General features: G+C 41.2%; 1 protein-coding gene across 1 annotated transcript; it reads left to right on the top strand.

Moving 5' to 3' along the window:
* The first annotated feature begins 774 nt into the window (after positions 1-774).
* On the top strand, positions 775-18400 carry LOC120680727 (eukaryotic peptide chain release factor GTP-binding subunit ERF3A-like). The gene is made up of 17 exons (XM_039962249.1): positions 775-1105; positions 2900-2950; positions 3416-3502; positions 9206-9317; positions 10997-11042; positions 11367-11438; positions 12190-12252; positions 12338-12492; positions 12589-12653; positions 12993-13143; positions 15635-15740; positions 15845-15980; positions 16586-16650; positions 17177-17362; positions 17448-17520; positions 17895-17980; positions 18060-18400. Exons 1-16 carry the CDS (start codon positions 925-927, stop codon positions 17954-17956), a joined length of 1611 nt encoding a protein of 536 aa, XP_039818183.1. The 5' UTR covers positions 775-924; the 3' UTR covers positions 17957-17980; positions 18060-18400.
* Positions 18401-20298: the final 1898 nt, after the last annotated feature.

Below are 20298 nucleotides of genomic sequence, written 5' to 3'. Positions count from 1 at the left end.
ATTCAATATGTGCCATCCCAGTTGTTCCACCAAAGTACTGCAGGTGTCCTCCAACATTCGAGAACTCCCCTCCATAGTGAAATCTGATAGCAAAATTTCCAAAGGGATCCATGCTGCCAAAATAAATGAGATTAATCACCTACCAAAGGCCAAACTCATCTAAATATATCTCTCAAATTTTAGATATAATCAGGCCTACATTTAAAAAAAATGTACAAACCCCCTTTCTAATCCTAATCGATGGAATCACACATACTACCTACTCCCAACTATACAATCATTGAAAATGCATCAACAACAGGGTACCTCAACCGAAAAGCGCAAAATTTTGAATCAATTTTACGACAAATCCATGCCCCTATCCGCATGCCCACAAAACCCCAAGTAAACCCCACTGACAGACCCTTGCCCTAGTTCCAATCACCAAAATCAGAAGGAGCATAGTGCGGGTATTGATTTCGAACCACTAACCTCGAGTCTTTGCGCATCACAATCACCAGGACTTTGCGCTGATCACCACATCGCCGTCTGTGTCGCCGGAGGGAAGGGCGGAACCAACGAGAATATGGGAGACAAACAGACCAGGGCCAAAGGGATGAAGCCCACGAGTGCTCCTCTGCTTTAGGCCTTTAGTTTTCTCCTGTGTCTCTTGCAGGCTGGGACCACGCGTCAGGATGCAAAACAGTTAGGGGAAACCAGCCTGGGGGGTTAACTGCACGGTTTTGGATAGATGGGATCATTAAATATCCAGTTTTTTTATTTGGGGTTAAGTGCTCTGACGTGTCCATAGTTTTGGGGGTACGTAGACTTCTTCCCCTAAAAATCCAAATCCACCGCACGCATAAAACCCTAGACGCCGGCACCAGCGCCGCAGCATCTCTCCACCCCGCCACCGCGTGCTCCCGTCGACCCTCGCCTTGCGGGATGGAGCACGACGCGCACGCCGAGGCCCCGCCGCACGCTGTTCCTCCGCCTGAGGACGCCACCGTCGACGATTGGGCGCGCGAAGATGCGGAGCCCATGCCCGTGGACTCCGGCGCCGCCCCCGCGGAGGTTGCCGCGGCGGATTCCGCCGCTGATGCCTCGCCCGAGCCCGCGGCTGAAGGTTGCCCTCTCTACCCTATCTATCTCTGAATCTCTCAGTTGCTCGTGCTGTTACGCGGCTTGTTCGCTTAGATCTAAACAGCACAGGCACCGATCTGTGGTGCTGACGCGCTAGATTAAGCAGTGATAGGGTTTGTTAGGGTTAGGGACTTGTTTATGTAGGTTGCTGCCGTGGGAAAGGGTGAGGACGATGACGATTAGGTTGTGGCGGCGATCTCTGCGAGTTCGGTTGAGTTTATAATTTGTTTAAGGCGAAATTCAGCTGCTAGATCTTACCGAGTGCATGAGAGCTTCTATGATCAGGTGCCCATCTTAATTCCTACAATATCCATTTGTTGTTCTGTGTTCCTCTAGATGATGGCCATCCAATGATGTTAAGGCCTTTTGTGCAGTGCTGCATAGCTGATTGTTCTTCTGTTTGTTTTGTCGGTTTGTGATTCTGTGAACCACCCCTGAAAATGTCTACTTTGGCTGACCTTTTGTTGCTGCTGCGCGCTTGATGGTTAAGCCATGCACGTGAGGGGTGGTAAAGGGCCATAATTTTTAGCCTAGATAATCTAAGGGCCGGGCTCTAATCTTATACAATTTTGAGCTAAAAATATTAAGGGCCAAGTTGGATTGTGAAGAAAGCATTAGGGCCATGGCCCATTACAACCCGTATGCACGTCCAGTTTCTAAATGGGGGTAGGCGGAGGGATGGCATGTTAAGCAATGGGGGAGGCTGGTGGTGGCTCTTAGCTGCTAGGCATGCTAGGTGGCCCTTTTAGAACAAAGATGATGTGCGTGCATAGTAAAAATCTTTGGGAGTGATGTTTTTCATTATAGCAAGTTCCGATTGTTTTCGTCTGAATTAATACCCCTTCATTGCTTTGTGGTCCTTGTGGTTCTTATAAGCTGTGCCACATTCACCTCCCAAACCCTAGTATCTCTCACCCTCATGAAGCCACATCTAGAGTCCAGCAATTGAAAAGGCAGTGCCACCCACGTGTTCCGTGTCTGGATATGCTTCTTCCCTGCCACTGCTCACAGGTTCGTCCCCCCACATTGCCAATGTTACCCTTCTATTGCAGCTCAGCCAGAGCTCTTGTGGTACTTCTCTAATGGCACGCTGTGTCCCCCTTCCAGCGGCATATTGATGATCACCCACTTAACTGTCCCAGCCCATCAAATAGTGCCCTGTGCCTTTCTAACCTGTCCAGAAATTGCTGGCTCTTGGCCTGCCAATTATGCCAAAAGGTGTGGTTGTTGGGTTTTCTGTTTAGCCTAGCCAAGCAACCTAGGCCGTTTCCTTATACACCGGGCCCACAAATCATGTGTGATAACCACTTTTTCTAAACTCTTTCGCCTTCTATTAACAGGAGGGCCTGTATCTATGCTTTGATAAATATGGAAAGAAGTTTGACGTTGCTAGTCCAGCTCAATGTCCAATATGATGTACCCACTGGCTGACAGCTCTAGCCTAAAGTTATAAGCAATGGCACTAGTTTCAGTGAGTCCAACAATGTTACATAGGTCATACTGAATGCCTTGTTGTTCTGGCTTTGCACTAGCTAATTCCAAAAGTTCAATTCTATTTATTATGTTGAGTCTAACTAGGTAATATTTCATCCCTGTGGTCGCGGATTATTATTATCGATAAATGGTGGAAATACCTTTTGTCTTAATTACTTGATCCTAACTTTCTGGATTTCTCTTGGAATCTTTGTATTTATAGTTCTCCTTGTGTTGGAATATGATATTCTTATATGCATGGTGTAAATAATTGCTATGTGCTAACATGTCCATGTACATTCAGGTGTCAAGGAAATTGAGTCATCACTTCAGTCGTTGGAGCTCAAGTCAAATGGTATGTATTGAGCTTATTCATCTTTTTAGCCCTGCTCTGTTGTTGAAACCTCAAATTAAAACCTTCTTAGTTTCTTTGCTAATTTTGTGCCCTGCCCTTGGATTCATGCAATTTTTGGTAAATTTGCAACCTGATTTTCTCCATAAATAATAGAACGTTTAACTGTCAGATAGCTGATTCTTAATTTTGATCATTTAACGTACTTCCAATAACAACTGATCCTTATCATTGTGAAATGATTTATTATGTCTATTGTGAAATGATTTATTATGTATTCCTTCATTCAACCTAAGGCTACTTTCCCGTGAGGCTGTTGACTTGATCCAAGGTTTCTTGTATCGTGTATAGTCTACTAAAAATGTTATCAACTATTGCTTCATGTTGCTGTGACAGTTTCAAACTAATTGGCCTGTAGTTAATTGTGAGTGCGAACTCTTATGCAACCTGACTTTTCTATTGCTGCAGTTACTGCACAAGAAGATGCTCAGGAGGTTGAAGACGAGGTAGAGCAAACAAAACGGCACTTGAATGTGGTTTTCATTGGCCATGTTGGTAAGTTCAGTTTTCTTACTATGCTTTCTTTCAACATTGTTTAAGTGTTATCCAGATTGGTGTGAAGAATAATTTCTTGATTGATGTGTGCTTTGTTCGATTTTGACTGTCTGATATAGGATTGTTTGTTGGGGCTAACAGATCTCGATTACAATTTTGTTATCCATCCAAGTTCTTGGTTGGATGTAAATACAGTGATGGTTAGAGTCACGGAACCAAGTGTCAGGTTCTTTTGGTACATGATACTTAGCAGATGTTTGCCCCCCACTGGCGCTGTGGCGGAACCACCCAAACTAACTGGGCCCGGGTGCACTGATCTTTGTTGCTAAGCAACTCTGACCCAAATTGGCACTCACCGGTAGTTCCTCGAGTGAAGCCTCGATAAAAGCCACGCTATTCCAGGATCAGCAGACAACACTCACACGAAGGTGAGCCCAGAGATTACAACACATAACATTTCATACATCTCAGAGTGATCGCAGCGGAAAAGAAATTTATTACAAACCATGTTCCGAGTAGTGAAGTACTACGGAGTTCCATCTATTCAATTATTCAAGTCTCATTGTTCAGCAGAAGCATTAAAAGATAACTAGCGAAATAACGTGATGCATCGATAAAGCCCGTACAAATGCGTCACTCAGCGGGAGGGTGATTAGCACCAGCTGAAGGGCCATCCCACTCAACAGACCAACCCGGAGGCAAGGTACACGGCCAAGTAAGACTTGCAAACAGGTCCTCAAAGTTAGTACCTGAAAACAATGCCACAAGCAAGGCTGAGTATACTAATACTCAGCAAGACTGACCCGTCACTGGATATAACATAGTCCGATAACTAGACATGTAAGGCTTTTGGTTGGTGGGGTTTGTTTTGCCAAAAACGCCACTAAATGTTGATCCTTATTTTCATATTTTATTTAGCCATATTCCAGTGGGATTAACCATTCTAAGTTTGCATCTAACTCTACACAAACAAGGTAGAACAACCATTTAATCAACCAGCAGTATTATCATCATTAGGTTCCACTTGTTACTCTATGTGACCGAAATCATTAAGCAATCTCATGCCGTGAGAGGCGGACGATTCCGAATCGAATTTCAACCTGGCCAGGGGAACCTAGACCACACGCATGGGGATCGACTTCGCTCCCGCCCACGCTACTTTTCCCCTTTCTTTCCAGTCCGTGGATCCGGAACACCCTCCCCGACTACAGAGTCCGACCACTCTGCACCCGTACGTTGCGACAAAAATATAAACCCTACTTCTATCAGGAGGGTGCGAGATCGTTCCACTCGCCGGTCCAATCAGGTACTTAAGCTTACCGATTACCATATTTCTCGGTATGTGGCTAGTACTTTCAAACGCTTAACGAAATGAGCCACACACCGCGACCTTAGCCATTTTTGACTACACCCGCGGGGTATCACAACTACACAACCCCGCCTGTTGTCCTTACATTTCAACAGGAATTAAAGTCAGTAAAAATTCCTATTTGCTCGCGAGAGGCAGGAAACCACTCTTCTACCGTACCTATTTAGCATGGCAACTAGTCGATAAAAAGATCCGGTATCAAACATAGGTTCCTATGGATCATGCATCTAGGGTTTTCGATCAACGCCTAGAAAACTTAAATGCAGAAAACCAACTATTATCATACATTAATAAATAGATAGCAGAATGATAATTCGGAAAAATAGTGGGATTATGCTCCGGGGCTTGTCTTCTTGGGCACTGTCAGGCAGAAAAGCCTCTGGGGCTTGGCCCAGGTCTTGAGACAAGTTAGTATAGTTCAGATTAACCTCCTGCTCCGCACGAGAGTCCGCGGGCACCAATTCGTAGTCACCGTCCGCGAGATTAACCGTTTCTATATGCAATGCAAGATTATGAGTTATTCATGGATAACAATATCTTTCCTTCACGATAAAGTTGTAGTCCAACAAAAGTTACTTTAGTGATGACTTCAACAGTTTATTTCATGGGCAGTCATTTATAGAGTAGTAAACATAACTACGTTTCTTCATGAATGAGTGGGGTTTTGGTTTCCATTTTTAAATTCAACACATAGCATGCTTTCATTATTTCGTAACAACCCAAATTTACTAATGAGCTAGTGAGGGAACACTAAAGTAACCTAGACTCAAATTAAATACTTATGGTATAGATTTCAGCATTTAACCACAAAGCAAAAACTATAACTATTCATGCAAGTAGATCACTCTAGTTACTTCATCTTTTTGTACAGAACGTTTAATATGGGTTCTGGTGCTACAAATTTTACGAGAGCAACTTCATAGCATCTACTCAGCACTGAAATTTTTCCAGATTTTATTCACTTATATAACTGAGGTGATAAAAAGAACAAAAACAGCAATCTTTTAACTAAGATTAATTCTACAGAGAGTTTTACTAGAGATATGGCTCTCAAATTTTACCAGAGACTAGTCATGAGTTAGACATACTCCAGAAAATTTTTCAAGATTTAACTCACTATGGTAAATTAGTTATTCAGTTAACTTAGCATAAGTTTGCATAAATTTCTCAAGGTGCATTTAACCAGTATTGCATATGAACTTTTTATTACAGGTAGAGAATACTCTAAACAAGATCATGCCCAAAAATAATGATCAGAAACATTGTAGATTACTCAGAACAAAAATAGTAAACCTAGCCCTAAGATGCTAAGCATGATTATTCGACAAAGCAAAACTCAGTAACTGCAGCTCAAAATTTTTAGACAGGAACACAGAGCTAAAAAGAGACTCCAGAAATAAATATAGATTTTTCTGAGCATAAGAACTATATATGAGGAATTAAGTTGATTAAACCAGCATAAATCATGGTATATAGCAAATGAACTCTAATAAATCTGAAATTTAGATATTAGCAGGGATTCAGGGGCACAAGCATGCAGTAAAATTTTCAGAGCAAGTTCATGTGCATATTTTCCTGAATTAAAACGAAAAAGCTAACAACAGATTAGAGAATCTTGATTGTTCCAATATGGTAACTGTTTTGGTTGGGTGCCATCTTTTTACTGTGATCTTAAAATTCCATTAGTGATAACATATCCAAAAATCAAGGTCATTTGATAAGCAGAACTTCATGAACATGCATAAGGTGGTTTTCTTATTCTTTCCCCTAGATTAAATTCGGTTGAGTTTCTGCAAATGTGAATGTTACAAAATTTGTAGATCTGGTTACAAGGAATCCAGATCAGTTGAGTTTGCATTTTTTCGATTTTTCTGTGATTTGTTTCGCATTTTAGGAGTTCACTGGTATACACTGAAAAACTTGCAGAAACACCCTTAAACGAAAAAAACAATTTACAACCGGGTCCTTCGCCGGCCTTCTCCGCCGTGGCATCTTGCCGGTGGTGTTCCGCGGTGCAGGGCTTACCGGGGCTGCCACGGGGAGGCGCGTGGGAGAGAAGGGATCGAGGAACACCTACCCTGGTCGACGTTCGAGTGTTTGGTGCACGGTTTTGAGCTCATCGGCGTTGATGGCGGGTCGGTTGTTCGGTTCGCCGGCGCTGGAGGTGGAGGGCTCGGGGTAGGGGAACAAGGCGCGCACGAGCACCGTGTGAGCTCGTGGATGCTTCTGGGGTAGCTATCGTGCTCGGTCTCCTTCGGAGCTGGCCGGTCCGCGGTGAGCCTGAGCTCGCCGGCGGCGGCGCAAAAGGGGAATGGCGTCGGGAGGAGGTTTGGGTTCGATTCCGCGCGCGTGGAGCGTGACTAGGAGGTGGCGAAGCTATTGCGGTGGTCGGAGGGGGCAATGTGGGCCTGGGCTAGCCGGTCCGCGAGAGCTGGATCTCGGCGGCCATGGCGGAGCGGCGGGAGGAAGAAGAAGGAGAAGGGGCGCGACGGTGGAGCTCTGGGGGTCTTTATAGGCCAAGGAGCTCCTGGGCGAGGGATGTAGCGACTGGGGGAGGTCGATTTGGGTCAGGGGCGCACGACGGCGAGCGGGCGGAGCTGCAGCGGCACGGCGCAGGGCGGGGGTGTCGTGGCGGCTCGGGGAGCGGCCTGGGACGCGTGTGCGCGTGAGGAGGTGCCAAGGGGCGGGCCAGGTGGCGCTGGGGGGACTTCCTGGGTCCATTTGGCCGCGGGCGCGCGGTGGACGAAGTCCACCGGCGGCGTACGGCGGGCGGCGGGCGAAACAGAGCCAGCCGGGAGAGAGAGATGGAGATGGGGGCTCTTTTGCGATTTCTGAAAATTCCAGGGACCTCTCGGTAAACTGAAATTATCTCCTATTTGGAGGGCTCATATGGAAAAGTGTTGAATACCACTTTTGCATAACTTTTCAAGATCTACAACTTTCGTGTTATGCAAATTTTCATTTGAAACTCACATTTTGATCTATTGGTACATTTGCATATTTGCACAAAAGGACTTTAGTTTTATTCAGTTTTTGACTTGATTTTGGCTGAAGTTCAATTGAGCACATGTCAATTGAAACACCTCTCATGAGCCAACAAAAATTTTGTGCACATTTTTGAATTAAATTTTGAGTAGCTTTTCACTCCTTTTTCTTTTTCCTTTAATTTCTTTTGTATGATTTGTCTTTTATTTGATCCTTTCTCTTTGAATTAATTTATCAAATTTTTCTTTTAACTTTAACTAAGGTACATTGATTGTATTTAAAAGTGCTAACACCTGAGGTGTCACAGGCACACCATGCGAGGAAGGATTGATGATTCACATTGCGAGCTATTGCAGTACTTTACATTGTTTTAGACAGCGAATGCATCATATCCATGTTTTGGCATTTAAATGTTAATTATGTTAGTAGTTGATGTTAGCTTGACAAGTTTCGGGCATCTGATTTGGCAATCTCATAAGATTAGGGGATTCTTAATAGATTACTTTATGAACTGAATAAGTTGAGGCACCACTACAACCAGCAGAAGAGCCCTGATCTTATCTAATCTATCCTGTGGCAGAAAAGTTTTGAACTACACAGTCATAAGGGTTGTAAGTAAAAGGTTGTATTTACAGCAACTAAACTGTTGCCATGAGTGGCAACACACCAATTGCACCATGGCTCATATTTCTCGTTCCCGCTGGCGCTTCCTCTATGCTAGCTCATATTCCCTTCCCTTCTTCCCTCAGTCTTAGATGCTTCAAGATAGAAAAGCTTTTGTATCTCTTGTCGACCAACAGAAAATTTTTCTGGCAAGAGTCTGCCAGATGTGTACCAGCAAGTTGACTCAGGATTTTTCTGGACTTGCTTGTCAGTGGTGAATATATCTGCTTAGCAATATCCTTTAGTTCCAAAGCATATATCTTCTGTCTTAAATTAAATTGTCATGTCATCTGCTTATGGTTCTTGGCTGGCACATTTAGTGAATAGTACTAGTTGTGAGCTATTTAGGGCCCCTTTGGGAGGGCTTCACCCGGGCGGCTCCGGCTCCGTGCTACAGTGCCTCGGCACTGTGCGGCACTGTGCGACACTGTAGCACGGAGCCGAAACGAACCGGCTTTCACTGAGAAAACGGTGAAGCTGCTGAAGCCAGGTTTCACTGGCTCTTTCGGCTTCGCGCTACAGTGATGAACAGTTATGAAGCCGGAGCCGGGGTGAGCCCTCCCAAAGAGGCCCTTACTTTGTAACGACTTCTGCGTTTAGTTGTGAGCTATTTACTTCGTAACGACTTCTGCGTTTTACTGTCAAAGAATTTTTGTAGTCTCAATTTTATTGTTGCTTGGATCCAGATGCTGGGAAATCAACTGCTGGAGGACAGATATTGTTTTTGAGTGGTCAAGTTGATGATAGGACCATCCAGAAATATGAGAAGGAAGCAAAGGATAAAAGCCGAGAAAGCTGGTAAGTAGTTCTTTTGTGTTGCAGATAGGTTTTGATGCTCATGTCCTTATTCACAAATTGAGTATGAGTTTAATCATGTGACAGTTTGAACTAGGGAGATACAACTGCTTATATTACTGAATAAAATTGATGTCCATTTGGTATCTGCTTCTGTTATTTGCAAAGCACTTTCACGTACTTCTGTTGTATTGCAAGTACTTTCGTGTAATGAGCGCTTCATAGGTTGCTAACATCTTTCAAGGAGTTTTATTTTAATTGCCATATGGACAGTAAGAAAATAGGTTCAGTATACTGATTGCAGCCTCAAATTCGTAAAGGATCTAGCTACGGGGAGAGGGCTCTCCCGATAACGATCGGTGGAGAGCCCCCTACCCCCACCATCCATATGATGCATGTGAACCATGAAAGAATCAATAGTTCTACAGCCATACATCCAAATCAAAATTCGATTATACTATTATGTTCGTTTTAACAAGAGCTTCAAAACAAGATCCGACATGAGTATGTTACTTCTTCAAAAACAAACCTTACTTCAAAATCAAATCTTACTTCCTCTGCCATATAAATTAGTCACAAGTTACATCGTATCATGTATACTATTGGCAAGTTGCTTCATATCATGAACCAGAAAGTTACTTTTTCTAAAATTCATATACTACAATGTTACTTTTTCTTAACTTTCACGAAGTATGAAAGTTACTTTTCTTAATAAAGGCACAGATCAGAAAAAGTTTGTTTTTCTGACATTAATGTACTACGAAGTTACTTTTTCATATTTTCTCGGAGTACAAAGTTACTTCCTTAGCATTGGAGCCCTCAAATCATTTTTAAGGTAAATATGACAACTTTTCTTTTTTTTCTGAAAATCTGGTGGTACTAGAGTTTGCATTTTAAGAAACTTGGAGGGCTCTCCTTTTAAAACTAAATGGAGAGGCCTCTCCCTTTTGATTTTACCATTTGTATATAACCCTGTCATTCGATTCTTGCTTAAGATAGAAATGTGATTATTTACTTCTAAAAACATGTAAGACATTCTTATTTGACCCATCAAGGAGAAAGCATTTATATATTATTTGACTACTTTTTACCAAGGATAAAAATGATGTAAGGATTGTATTACGCCTTGTAATAATTTCAAACAGAGTAAATATAGTGTAGTTCTGGTAAGTTTGTAGTAGAGGAAGGATTGTGGTTTATGAATTATGATTATTGCATCTTCCTTTTGCTTGGGAAAAGATACAGGAGCATGTGTGATACTGTATAATTTCTGTTACATGAAACCTCGAATGCAGCATAGCTGCTAACTGTTTGTAGGCTCATGTAGGCATATTCTTCTCCAACAATAAGCAAATAACTGATAATAGAATGATGTTAGGGAACTCAATCATTGGTAAACTTAATTCAGGATTGTGCATTTGTTTAACATTTGTACAATTTTTTTCTTTTCTGGAATTTGAAGTATTGCATATTTCCAGTTGCTGATATACTGAGAAACCTGAATTTTGCTTTACGACTAAATGAACTATTCCATTCTTGTCTTTTACTTTTATTTGGAAAGCCTTATTGCAAAGAATCCTGTCTAACTTATGTCTTCTTTATTTGTCGGTCGCAAAAATATTTAGGGTTGCATCCCACGCATGCTTTTACTTTTTAAATTTTTAATCTAAATATACTTACAGGTACATGGCTTACATTATGGACACAAATGAGGAAGAACGGGTCAAGGTACGATTTCTCAGGCTCATATTTTCTTTGTGTTAGATGTTGATCTCTATTCATCATGAACACAAATGTTGTAGTTGCTGTTGTAGATGTTGATCTCTATTTTGCTATGTTGTTGAAATTTGTGCTCTTTGTTGATCAATAGTTTGTTATTATGGTTTATCTTATTAGTTAAGTTCTTTGAAGTAACCTGATGTGCTCTCCAAATTTTAGTCAATAGCAGCAAAGTATTTTATTCTGAAGGCAGATAAAATCTCATGACAAGGTAATTCTCTTTTAAGTGCTTTTTATACTTATGAATGCTGTATACTTTTTTCATTTGTTCAGGGAAAGACTGTTGAAGTCGGAAGAGCCCATTTCGAGACGGAACAAACAAGATTCACTATTTTGGATGCACCAGTATTTGTTTTTCTTACTACATGACATTTACAGTTTATAGAGTCCATGTACTGAAATATGGTAGCACTCAATATTCTTATCTTTATCTGTTTCAGCCCACAAGTTAATCCTGATGCCAGGACCTCTTATTTGAACTGTTTATTTTTCATGTTCCATAACCCATTTAGCTAATTATGCTTAATGGCTGGAGCAACTAGAAAATCTGATAGTTTGATTTTTTAAGGCCACTTTTTTTTTTAGATTGGGATTTAACCCATTGTTAAATTAAGATTGATTTCTCAGTTTAGTGGGCTTGCTTGCTTGCACTCATACAAGAAACCTGTGTCATCATTCTGGGAGGCCATGTTCTTGGCGTACTTTGACATAACATTTTTCTGAGGAACAAATGATTTCACATGTATAGCAATCAGCCTACAAGTAATTTTGGTACACTTTTGGAAATGTGTTATAATAACCCCCCTTTTTTTTCTAAATTAGTGCCGTTGATCAGTCCAGGGATCATCATCACTCTGAGTAATAACATTATATTTTTGCATAGATTGATTCCTTATTTTGCTTCAATTTGTACTCGTTCGATATGTTTTTGGTTGTTGTTTGCCTTTTGTTTATCAAATAACATTGCACATGTATCAAATTCTTGATTGATGGCCGTAGCTGCTGATGCTTCTCCATGTGTCATTTACATAATTTATAGATGCACTGAATACTTGTTTCCTTTATCCTTGTTTAATCGTATAATTTGGGCTTGCAGGGTCACAAAAGTTATGTTCCAAATATGATAAGTGGTGCTTCTCAAGCTGACATTGGTGTTCTGGTAACCATTGGACTTCGACATTGTTTGTAGAACTTTCTTTTATCTCCGGCATTAATTTGTTGTGAACCTATCATTCCTTATTTAGGTCATTTCTGCTCGAAAAGGTGAATTTGAAACTGGTTATGAAAAAGGAGGACAGACCCGTGAACATGTACTACTTGCAAAAACTTTAGGTGTTTCTAAGCTGGTAGTTGTAATAAATAAGATGGATGACCCTACTGTTAAATGGTCTAAGGAAAGGTATGCTTGCTTGATAAAACGTGTTACCCTTTTCCTTTAATGTTGTAACTTGTAAATGGGAGGAAAATAATCAAATTTGATTTATACCTGTTTCAGATATAATGAGATTGAAGCAAAAATGATTCCTTTTCTCAAATCTTCAGGGTACAATGTTAAGAAAGGTAGGTATTATCCCACTTATTATTTATCTTCAGTCCTAAATTATTGCCAGGTGTTCATCTTTAAGCTTGAAATTCATCATTTTCCAATTTATTTATACCAAGTGAAATTTTGTAGTGTGCATCCTTGGAAATTGTCATTCAATATTATATTTGCTCGATGCCTCTCCAGATTCATGTTCAAACAACTAAGGCTAATTGCACTGTGATCACACTGATCATAGACTCAGCCTGTATCAACTTTATTCTCTTATTATTTGCTTTGCTTCATTATAACAGCTGATTATATGTACAGCAAAATATGCCTACATTTTTTCTAACTGTCATTGGATTTGTTTTCAGATGTCCAATTCTTGCCAATATCTGGTCTTTTGGGAAGCAATATGAAAACCAGGATCGACAAAAGCATTTGTAATTGGTGGGATGGCCCATGTCTTTTTGAAGTTCTGGACCGCATCGAAGTTCCTTTACGTGACCCCAAAGGTCCAGTAAGGTTAGATAGTTATGCTTATTTTATACTCCATTCAGAACTGCACAAGTCTTTGGGAGTCTTTAACCTGTATGCCCTTACGAAAATTGCTCTTGACCTCCATACCTCTAAAAAATTCACTCGCACATGTATGCCCTGACGTTAAGTTTTCTTTACCCCTTTGCCCTTTTAGACGGAGTGGACTGTGACGGAGGCTAATGGAGTTGGGAAAAGACAATTTTACCCTTATGTGGGGGAAGGTGCTAGATAGAGGAGTTAGGAGAGTCTTTAACCTGTATGCCCTTATGAAAATTGCTCTAGACCTGTATACCCTTATGTGGGGAAGTGCTGGATAGAGAGAGAGTTGGCGCGCACGAGGGGACCAGCCTGTACCCTCCTATTTTTTTAAAAAATTAAGAACTAATGAAAATAAGAAAAACTCTGAAAATAATAAATAAATAAATAAATAAATAAAAATAGTGCGCACGAGGGGAGTTTGTAAGGGAGTACTCTCCATGAGGAGCTTGTCCTCCTATTGTGCCATTTTTGTTAAAATTTCAGATATAACAGCAATAAGGCCATACCAATTTAAAAAAAACAGCAATATGGCCTAAGCATATAGAATTTACAACAACAACAGGGAGCCACACACCATTTTTCATTCAGCAATTAGATTAACAAATAATAGCAACAAGTACTTGTTCATTCACCAACATTTAAGCTCCTAAGTTGACTAGTTTTCATCACATAAGTACTAGGTATCCAAACCACAAGTGCCTTAAATTACATGACCATGGCATGAAACATCACAGCAAAATAGTTCCTCCAGACGACCAAGTTCTGGGCATGCCAAATGAAACAACTCCCAAAATAACACTCAGGAATCACTGATTATTCAAGCTGGAGTTTCTTCTGGCTTCTAGTATTTGAAGCTGGGCTGCCTGGATGCTCTGACAAAAGGATGATGCAATGGTTATTCATGTATATAACAACCATTTTAAGAATGCCATACTAGCAATTCAGTTCCCCTTCTAAGAACATACACAGATATTTATATATGACATCACTTAAAATCTTAATCTAAATCTGTCGGGTATATAATTGAGACCACTTCAGGAGTACTAATGCAAAATCTAAATCTGCCGAGTATATAACAACCATGCTTTTGTTTCAAAAGATACACCCTAAAATACATTGAACATTGCATTGTCGAGTGCTAGCCCAGTACAATCAATATTAGAAAAAAATCCCCTTCCCATGTAGGGAGATAACTCGCCCTCTAGATTCACTACCAAATTTGTTGACATCTTAATAGTTTCAATGACAGATGTTAGCATGTCATTCTTATTTCAGCTATCTCGATGGGTACTCAGGCTTGCCATTGGAGTGTATGGAATAATAAAACCTATATTATATTTTTCTTATTAAGAAACTTGTTCCATTGCCATTGAAAACTAAAGCTTGCGTACCCATCGCTTGCCGCAGCTCTAGATTCACCACCAAGATTGGTGCTTGCTGCAGCTCCGCTGCCAATTCCTTTGGTAACGCGAACAGAGGTGGGCAGACGTGGCGTACTTGTGTCAGATGCGGCCGGGCTGGCTCGCTTGACTCCGTAGCCTGGCGCCCTCGATGCGCACGGCCGCCCTCGATGCGCACGCGCACCTCGCCGCGGGGGGCGCTCGCCTGGGCCTGGGACGCACCCACCGACGGCCAGTCAGATGTGGCGCCGCGCGGACCTCGGTGGGTGGGCGGTGGGATGGCCGGCGGAGGCCCCGCCTCGTCCGCGTGGAGGCCCTGCCTCGCCCTCGCCCGTCAGCCGGCCTCGCCCCACGGAGGCCCTGCCCCACCCGCGCCCGCCGGCCGGCTGGCCTCGCTCGACGGGCTGACCTGGCGCGCCGGCCGGGATCTCAAGGAAAGGGGCGCCGGCCGGGATCTTAGGGAGGGGGCGCCCGAAGGAAAGCGGCGAGGGACAGAGTGTGCGAGCGATGGAGGCCCTGGCGTGGGAGAACTGGAGGCGGCGGCGGCGCCTGCGGAGGGCTCGGGCAGGAGGGTCGCGGGTGGGAAAAGTGTGGGAGGGGGATTGAGGATAGGGTTGATGGGATGAGGGGTAATATGGACATTTCACTAGATTGGGCCCACTAGTTAGAGCTACTAAACTGTTATCTTCTAACAGAACGTGGACGGAAGGGCACAGAGGTAAAGAAAACTTAGGATATACAGGTGCGAGTGACGGGCGACTGCATTTTTTAGGGATATGGAGGTCAAGAGCAATTTTCATAAGGACATACACGTTAATGTCTGTCTTTGGACAGAGTCACCGGTGTGTAGCTTTGATAGTTAATTTTTACATTTTTATTAAAACCATTTAGTTCCAATCCACCTTTCATGGCAAATATGGTGATATAACAACTAGTTGAATTATTGTGTTGATTCTAAGCAAATATGTTGATATAACAACTAGTTGAATTATAGTGTTGATTGTATGCTAAATGCAACATCTTTATGCTCAATGCAGAATGCCAATAATTGATAAATACAAAGATATGGGCACTGTTGTAATGGGAAAAATGGAGTCGGGGACGATCATAGAGGGTGACAGTTTGTTGGTTATGCCAAACAAGGTACCTTTTCCTCGATCTTTTCATTTTCTGCTGTAACACACTCTGCATACTTTTCTCTTACTGTCTTCACGCCTAATCAGTTTTTGGTACTTTTTCTGTATTAGTCTCATGTAAAAGTCATTGGTATAAGCTTGGATGATAGCAAAGTGCGTCGTGCTGGACCGGCTGAGAATGTTCGTGTCAAGTTGTCAGGAATTGAAGAAGAGGATATAATGGCTGGTTTTGTACTTTCAAGTGTTGGTAAGTTTATGTTCAGGAAAAATATTATAGTAACTGGGCACCTCTAGACATTATGTAGGATTAAGTATTAGTTCAGCTCTTGACATTATGTAGGATTATCAGTTCAGCTCTAGACATTATGTAGGATTAAGTATTAAGTTCAGCTCTAGACATCCTGTAGGATTAAGTACTAGATCTAATTGTTTCTTATTCTAATGGCTGCTCAGTTCTTATATTTCATAATTCACCTGAAGGACAAATGACTTGTCAGCCTAACAAAATTAACATTCTAATCTGGACTTTTTTTGTATTGGTCTTGGCAATAGGGGTTGGGTTCCAAATGACTCTCGAATGGGTTGGCTGGGCATAAACTTGTACTACAATTTTATATCACTAATGGCAATACTGGATAATTCTGTGATCCAGTATGCAAATCACCTGTGGCAGACAAAACTTTAGCTTTTGAGTTTATGGGCTTTTTCTTATTTGTTCTCGTGTTATTTGTTTTGCTTCATAATTGAGTTCTGCATGATGTGCAAGCTGCGACGGTGCAAAGATTTGTGTTCAGCTTCGGATCATATTATAACTTTTCTTGCCAAATGTTCATTTAATGTCTGTTCATGCAGCTAATCCGGTTGGTGCTGTTACTGAATTCAACGCTCAGTTGCAGATTCTAGAGTTGCTTGACAATGTGAGTATGGATTTATGTAATATTTTATTAAGGTTGGAAGTTCCTTAAACTGATATTTGTCTATTGAAGCCTGTCTCTCTAAACGTTCATGCTTATACTGAATAAATTACAGTTATGCTATAAGTTTATTTATCTGCTGACATGTAAAATATCATTGCCTATTGTGACTTTGCATGGCTACATTTAATGTCATTTTTACATTAGGTAGTTACTGGATGAGCTTGAAATTCTGATTGGTACTGTCCTGCCATTTTGAGCTAGTTTTGTTCATCTGATCTTGCGTTAAGTTAAAAATTGTTTAAATATTTTAAATATCAAAGCAAGAACTAAATTTTTACTAAGGTTGGGCCTACCGCCTCCTCCATGGTCTGAATTTTATTGTTGAAATATCGGTGTTGGAAACTATTCACCATAGACGATATGATGCAACTTACATAACATGAACGTAAGATATTTTCTTTACCAAATGTTGATTATTTCTTATTGCCCAAGCTCTATGTTCCCTGATGTTTTATGAATATGTTAGGCTATTTTCACTGCTGGCTACAAAGCTGTATTGCATATCCATTCTGTTGTTGAGGAGTGCGAGATCGTTGAGCTCATCGAGGAAATCGACATGAAGAAAAAGAAAGAAGCAGATCCGAAGAAGAAGAAACCAAAGAGGAAGCCTCTTTTCGTGAAGAATGGTGCTGTTGTTGTTTGCCGCATTCAGGTATCCTCGTAGGACATCTTTATATCGTTCTTATTTTAACTGATCATCCCAAGATCTTGCTGAACCTAATGAGTTTCATAATTAGGTGAATAACTTGATATGCATAGAGAAGTTCTCTGATTTTCCTCAGCTTGGAAGGTTTACACTTCGAACTGAAGGTAAAATATGCATTCTTGGAAGTGTATTTTGTTCCTCATATTATCATATTGTTTGCACTTCTTGATACTGTCTGCAAATTCAGTTCTTTCACCTTTTATTTGAACCCATATTTATTTTATTTGATTAACTATAAACATTGCATGTCTTTATATATAGTTTGTACTACATCCATTCTATTTAAATATATGACGTTTAGCGCAAGCTTACTAGTTCAAAACTAGGGAACTAGCTAGCTTTTCCTAGACATCTTATATTAATGTACTGAGGGAGTAATGAATTTCTTGTGTTGCACCCATCTCAGATTGCCATGCAAGATATTTGAACTGTTTATGAAATAAATTACTGACAATCTCATTTACCTTGACCGTTACAGGAAAGACAGTGGCTGTAGGGAAAGTTGTTGAAGTTCCTTCTGCTGGCAGCCCAACATTCTAGATTAAGCCAATTTTGAACAGGATGGTAAGCAATGACTAAAGTTAATTATATTTGATTGTCTTTTCCGAGGTTTACATATGGATAAACTCACCTTTCCTGACAGGATAACCATGAAGTGATGCGATCTCTTGAGATACCTTTTTGGGAGAACCGAGATTGGTTGTTGAGCATAGATTTTCCCCCCCTCAGCCCGGCTTGAAAATCATCTATGATTTAGGCCTAGCAGTCTACATTTAGATGGGTTGCATAATTTGCATCTCTGGTTACATGTAAGGTTGTCAAAGCAGTATGGATGAGTATATCTAACTTCTGTTTTGTAGTGTCAAATTGTGATGGTATCTGTGCTTAAAATGTTGTGACAAGTTTTCATGTGAAGCTAAAATATAATTGTGGTGGTATCCGTCCTTTGAACAGAACATACCCATAAGTCGAATATTCCATGTGCATGCACGCCTTCTTTTTGTAAAGAGCAACATACAAGTTGGATATGCTAAGTCTAAGTCGGGGTGCATAGATATTTTTGGACCCGAGATTTCAGCGAGATGAGTGACTTGCAAATCTCTTATAGGAATCACGCACCAAAATCTGGCAGGCGAGCATGGCCTCATCGCTGGCCATTTGACGTTGTCGCACCAGCAAGATGGATGGAAGATAGTGCAAATTTAGGCGTTTTTTTGAAAGGCTCTTATATGTATTGAAAATAAACCCAAATCCCTCGAGTTTTGCTTCAACATGCAGTCTAAGGGCCTTCTTGGTTATTTTGCGGAACCTCTTCAATTTTGCTGAAATTATACCATAGTACGTCTTCTGTTATTTCAACAAAAACCTCGGATTTCACGAAATGAACTCACAAATCAACCCTTCTCTTCGTCATTTTACAAAATATACCTCTTTTCCTAACAAAATTAATCTGCAGCATGGTTTTTATGGTGGTAAGGTGTGGTGTGGTGACCCCAACCCCTTCCAGACGTCTAGGCAAGTATTAGCGTGCGGTGAGGTGATGCCATACGTGTACATTAATCTAGAAGTAGTGACACAAATATACTTTGTTGCTGCAAGTTTTGGAGCCCACAGAGAGTCACAAGCATAGCAGTGAGCACCTACACGTATCAATCTAGCAAAAGCACAAGCAGACACTATATAACACCCAAAATGAATGAAGGCAAAGTACGCTTTCTACATGGGAAAACATAAAGTTGATAGCCAAAATTATTTTTTTAATCCATTGCTCGAATGGACAAACGGGTACCGTGGTTGCGTAGAGCTCGTCGAGTACATTCCGTTTGACTATTTACATGTCGCATTTGGACTTCGGATCAAATAGTTATACATTTTTTTAGTTGTTAGGCAAGAGGCCTGCGCTACAGTAGCATCATACAGTACCCACCCCCTCCCCCTCCAAACCCTAAAGCTGTCGCCCCTCCCTGCACCACCGCCCTTTGCCGTGACCGGATCGAGAAAAGAGAGGGGAGAAGGAGAGAGAGAGGAAGAGAAGAGAAGGGAAACTAGGGCACGTCTTCGTCGATTCTCGTCGTTCCTCTCCAAAAACCAGTTGAGATTCCTCTCCTCTTTCCATTTTCCCCATCTCCATGGCTTTTTCTCGCTGTTTATGTTGGTGCCGCCTTGTGTGGCATAGTGTAACGAGGTTGGATGCTAGAAAGAAAGGGAAACAAAGTGGAATTGTTGTAGTTGTCATTGTCATCGCCGTGGCCTTTGATTTTTTCAAGGGGAAACCCTAGGTGAGACATGCCCTGCTGTAGAACTTGATTTCCCTTTGGTTTTAGAGGTTTTTAGCTATAGGAGTAAAGGTATTAGTCGCCGTTCGGACTAGGGTTAAGGGTTTACCCTTGTCGCTATTCTCAGCACGCTGTCAATCTGTTGTTCCTAGCAGTTTTTCGTGCTTTTATTGATCTCAAAAAAATATTAAACCTTTATATGAGGTTCAGAAGAATTAGAGATCTTTCCATGGCCGCAGAGAACACCTCAATCGGGTTTAAGATGAGGGAGAAACTAAGGTTGGAATCTGACTATTTTCCAGTCTCGTAATTCTGGGCAGTGTCTGTTAACATGAAGTTTAGAAAACCTTATTTGAAGATTTGGACTTTTTGGTAGTTGAAAGAGTTGTAGATCATTTCACAAGCTTGTCAGATTGGTAAAGTTCATATTCATCAGAATTTTTGAGCTTCAGTTACGATTGTTTAGTAGGACTGTTCTACATAATTCCTCAGATTGTCAGATTAAGGTTCACCTCGAATCTAACCAATGTTGATAATTTTTCCTCTGCTTTTGGGTAACTAGAAAGTTGTAGATTCTGAAATTATCTTTCATGTGGCAAAAGATCA

This window comes from Panicum virgatum, chromosome 7N (genome assembly GCF_016808335.1).
Source record: "Panicum virgatum strain AP13 chromosome 7N, P.virgatum_v5, whole genome shotgun sequence".
Taxonomy (NCBI): domain Eukaryota; kingdom Viridiplantae; phylum Streptophyta; class Magnoliopsida; order Poales; family Poaceae; genus Panicum; species Panicum virgatum.
The sequence above is the reverse complement of the archived record's forward strand: the minus strand, read 5'-3'. Positions and strand labels throughout refer to the sequence as shown.

Coding starts and splice junctions, on each gene's coding strand:
- LOC120680727 (XM_039962249.1), top strand. CDS start 925: ATGGAGCACGACGCGCACGCCGAGGCCCCGCCGCACGCTGTTCCTCCG. Junction 17,363..17,447: donor TTGTTGTTTGCCGCATTCAG/GTATCCTCGTAG, acceptor TTTCATAATTAG/GTGAATAACTTGATATGCAT. Junction 17,521..17,894: donor GTTTACACTTCGAACTGAAG/GTAAAATATGCA, acceptor TGACCGTTACAG/GAAAGACAGTGGCTGTAGGG.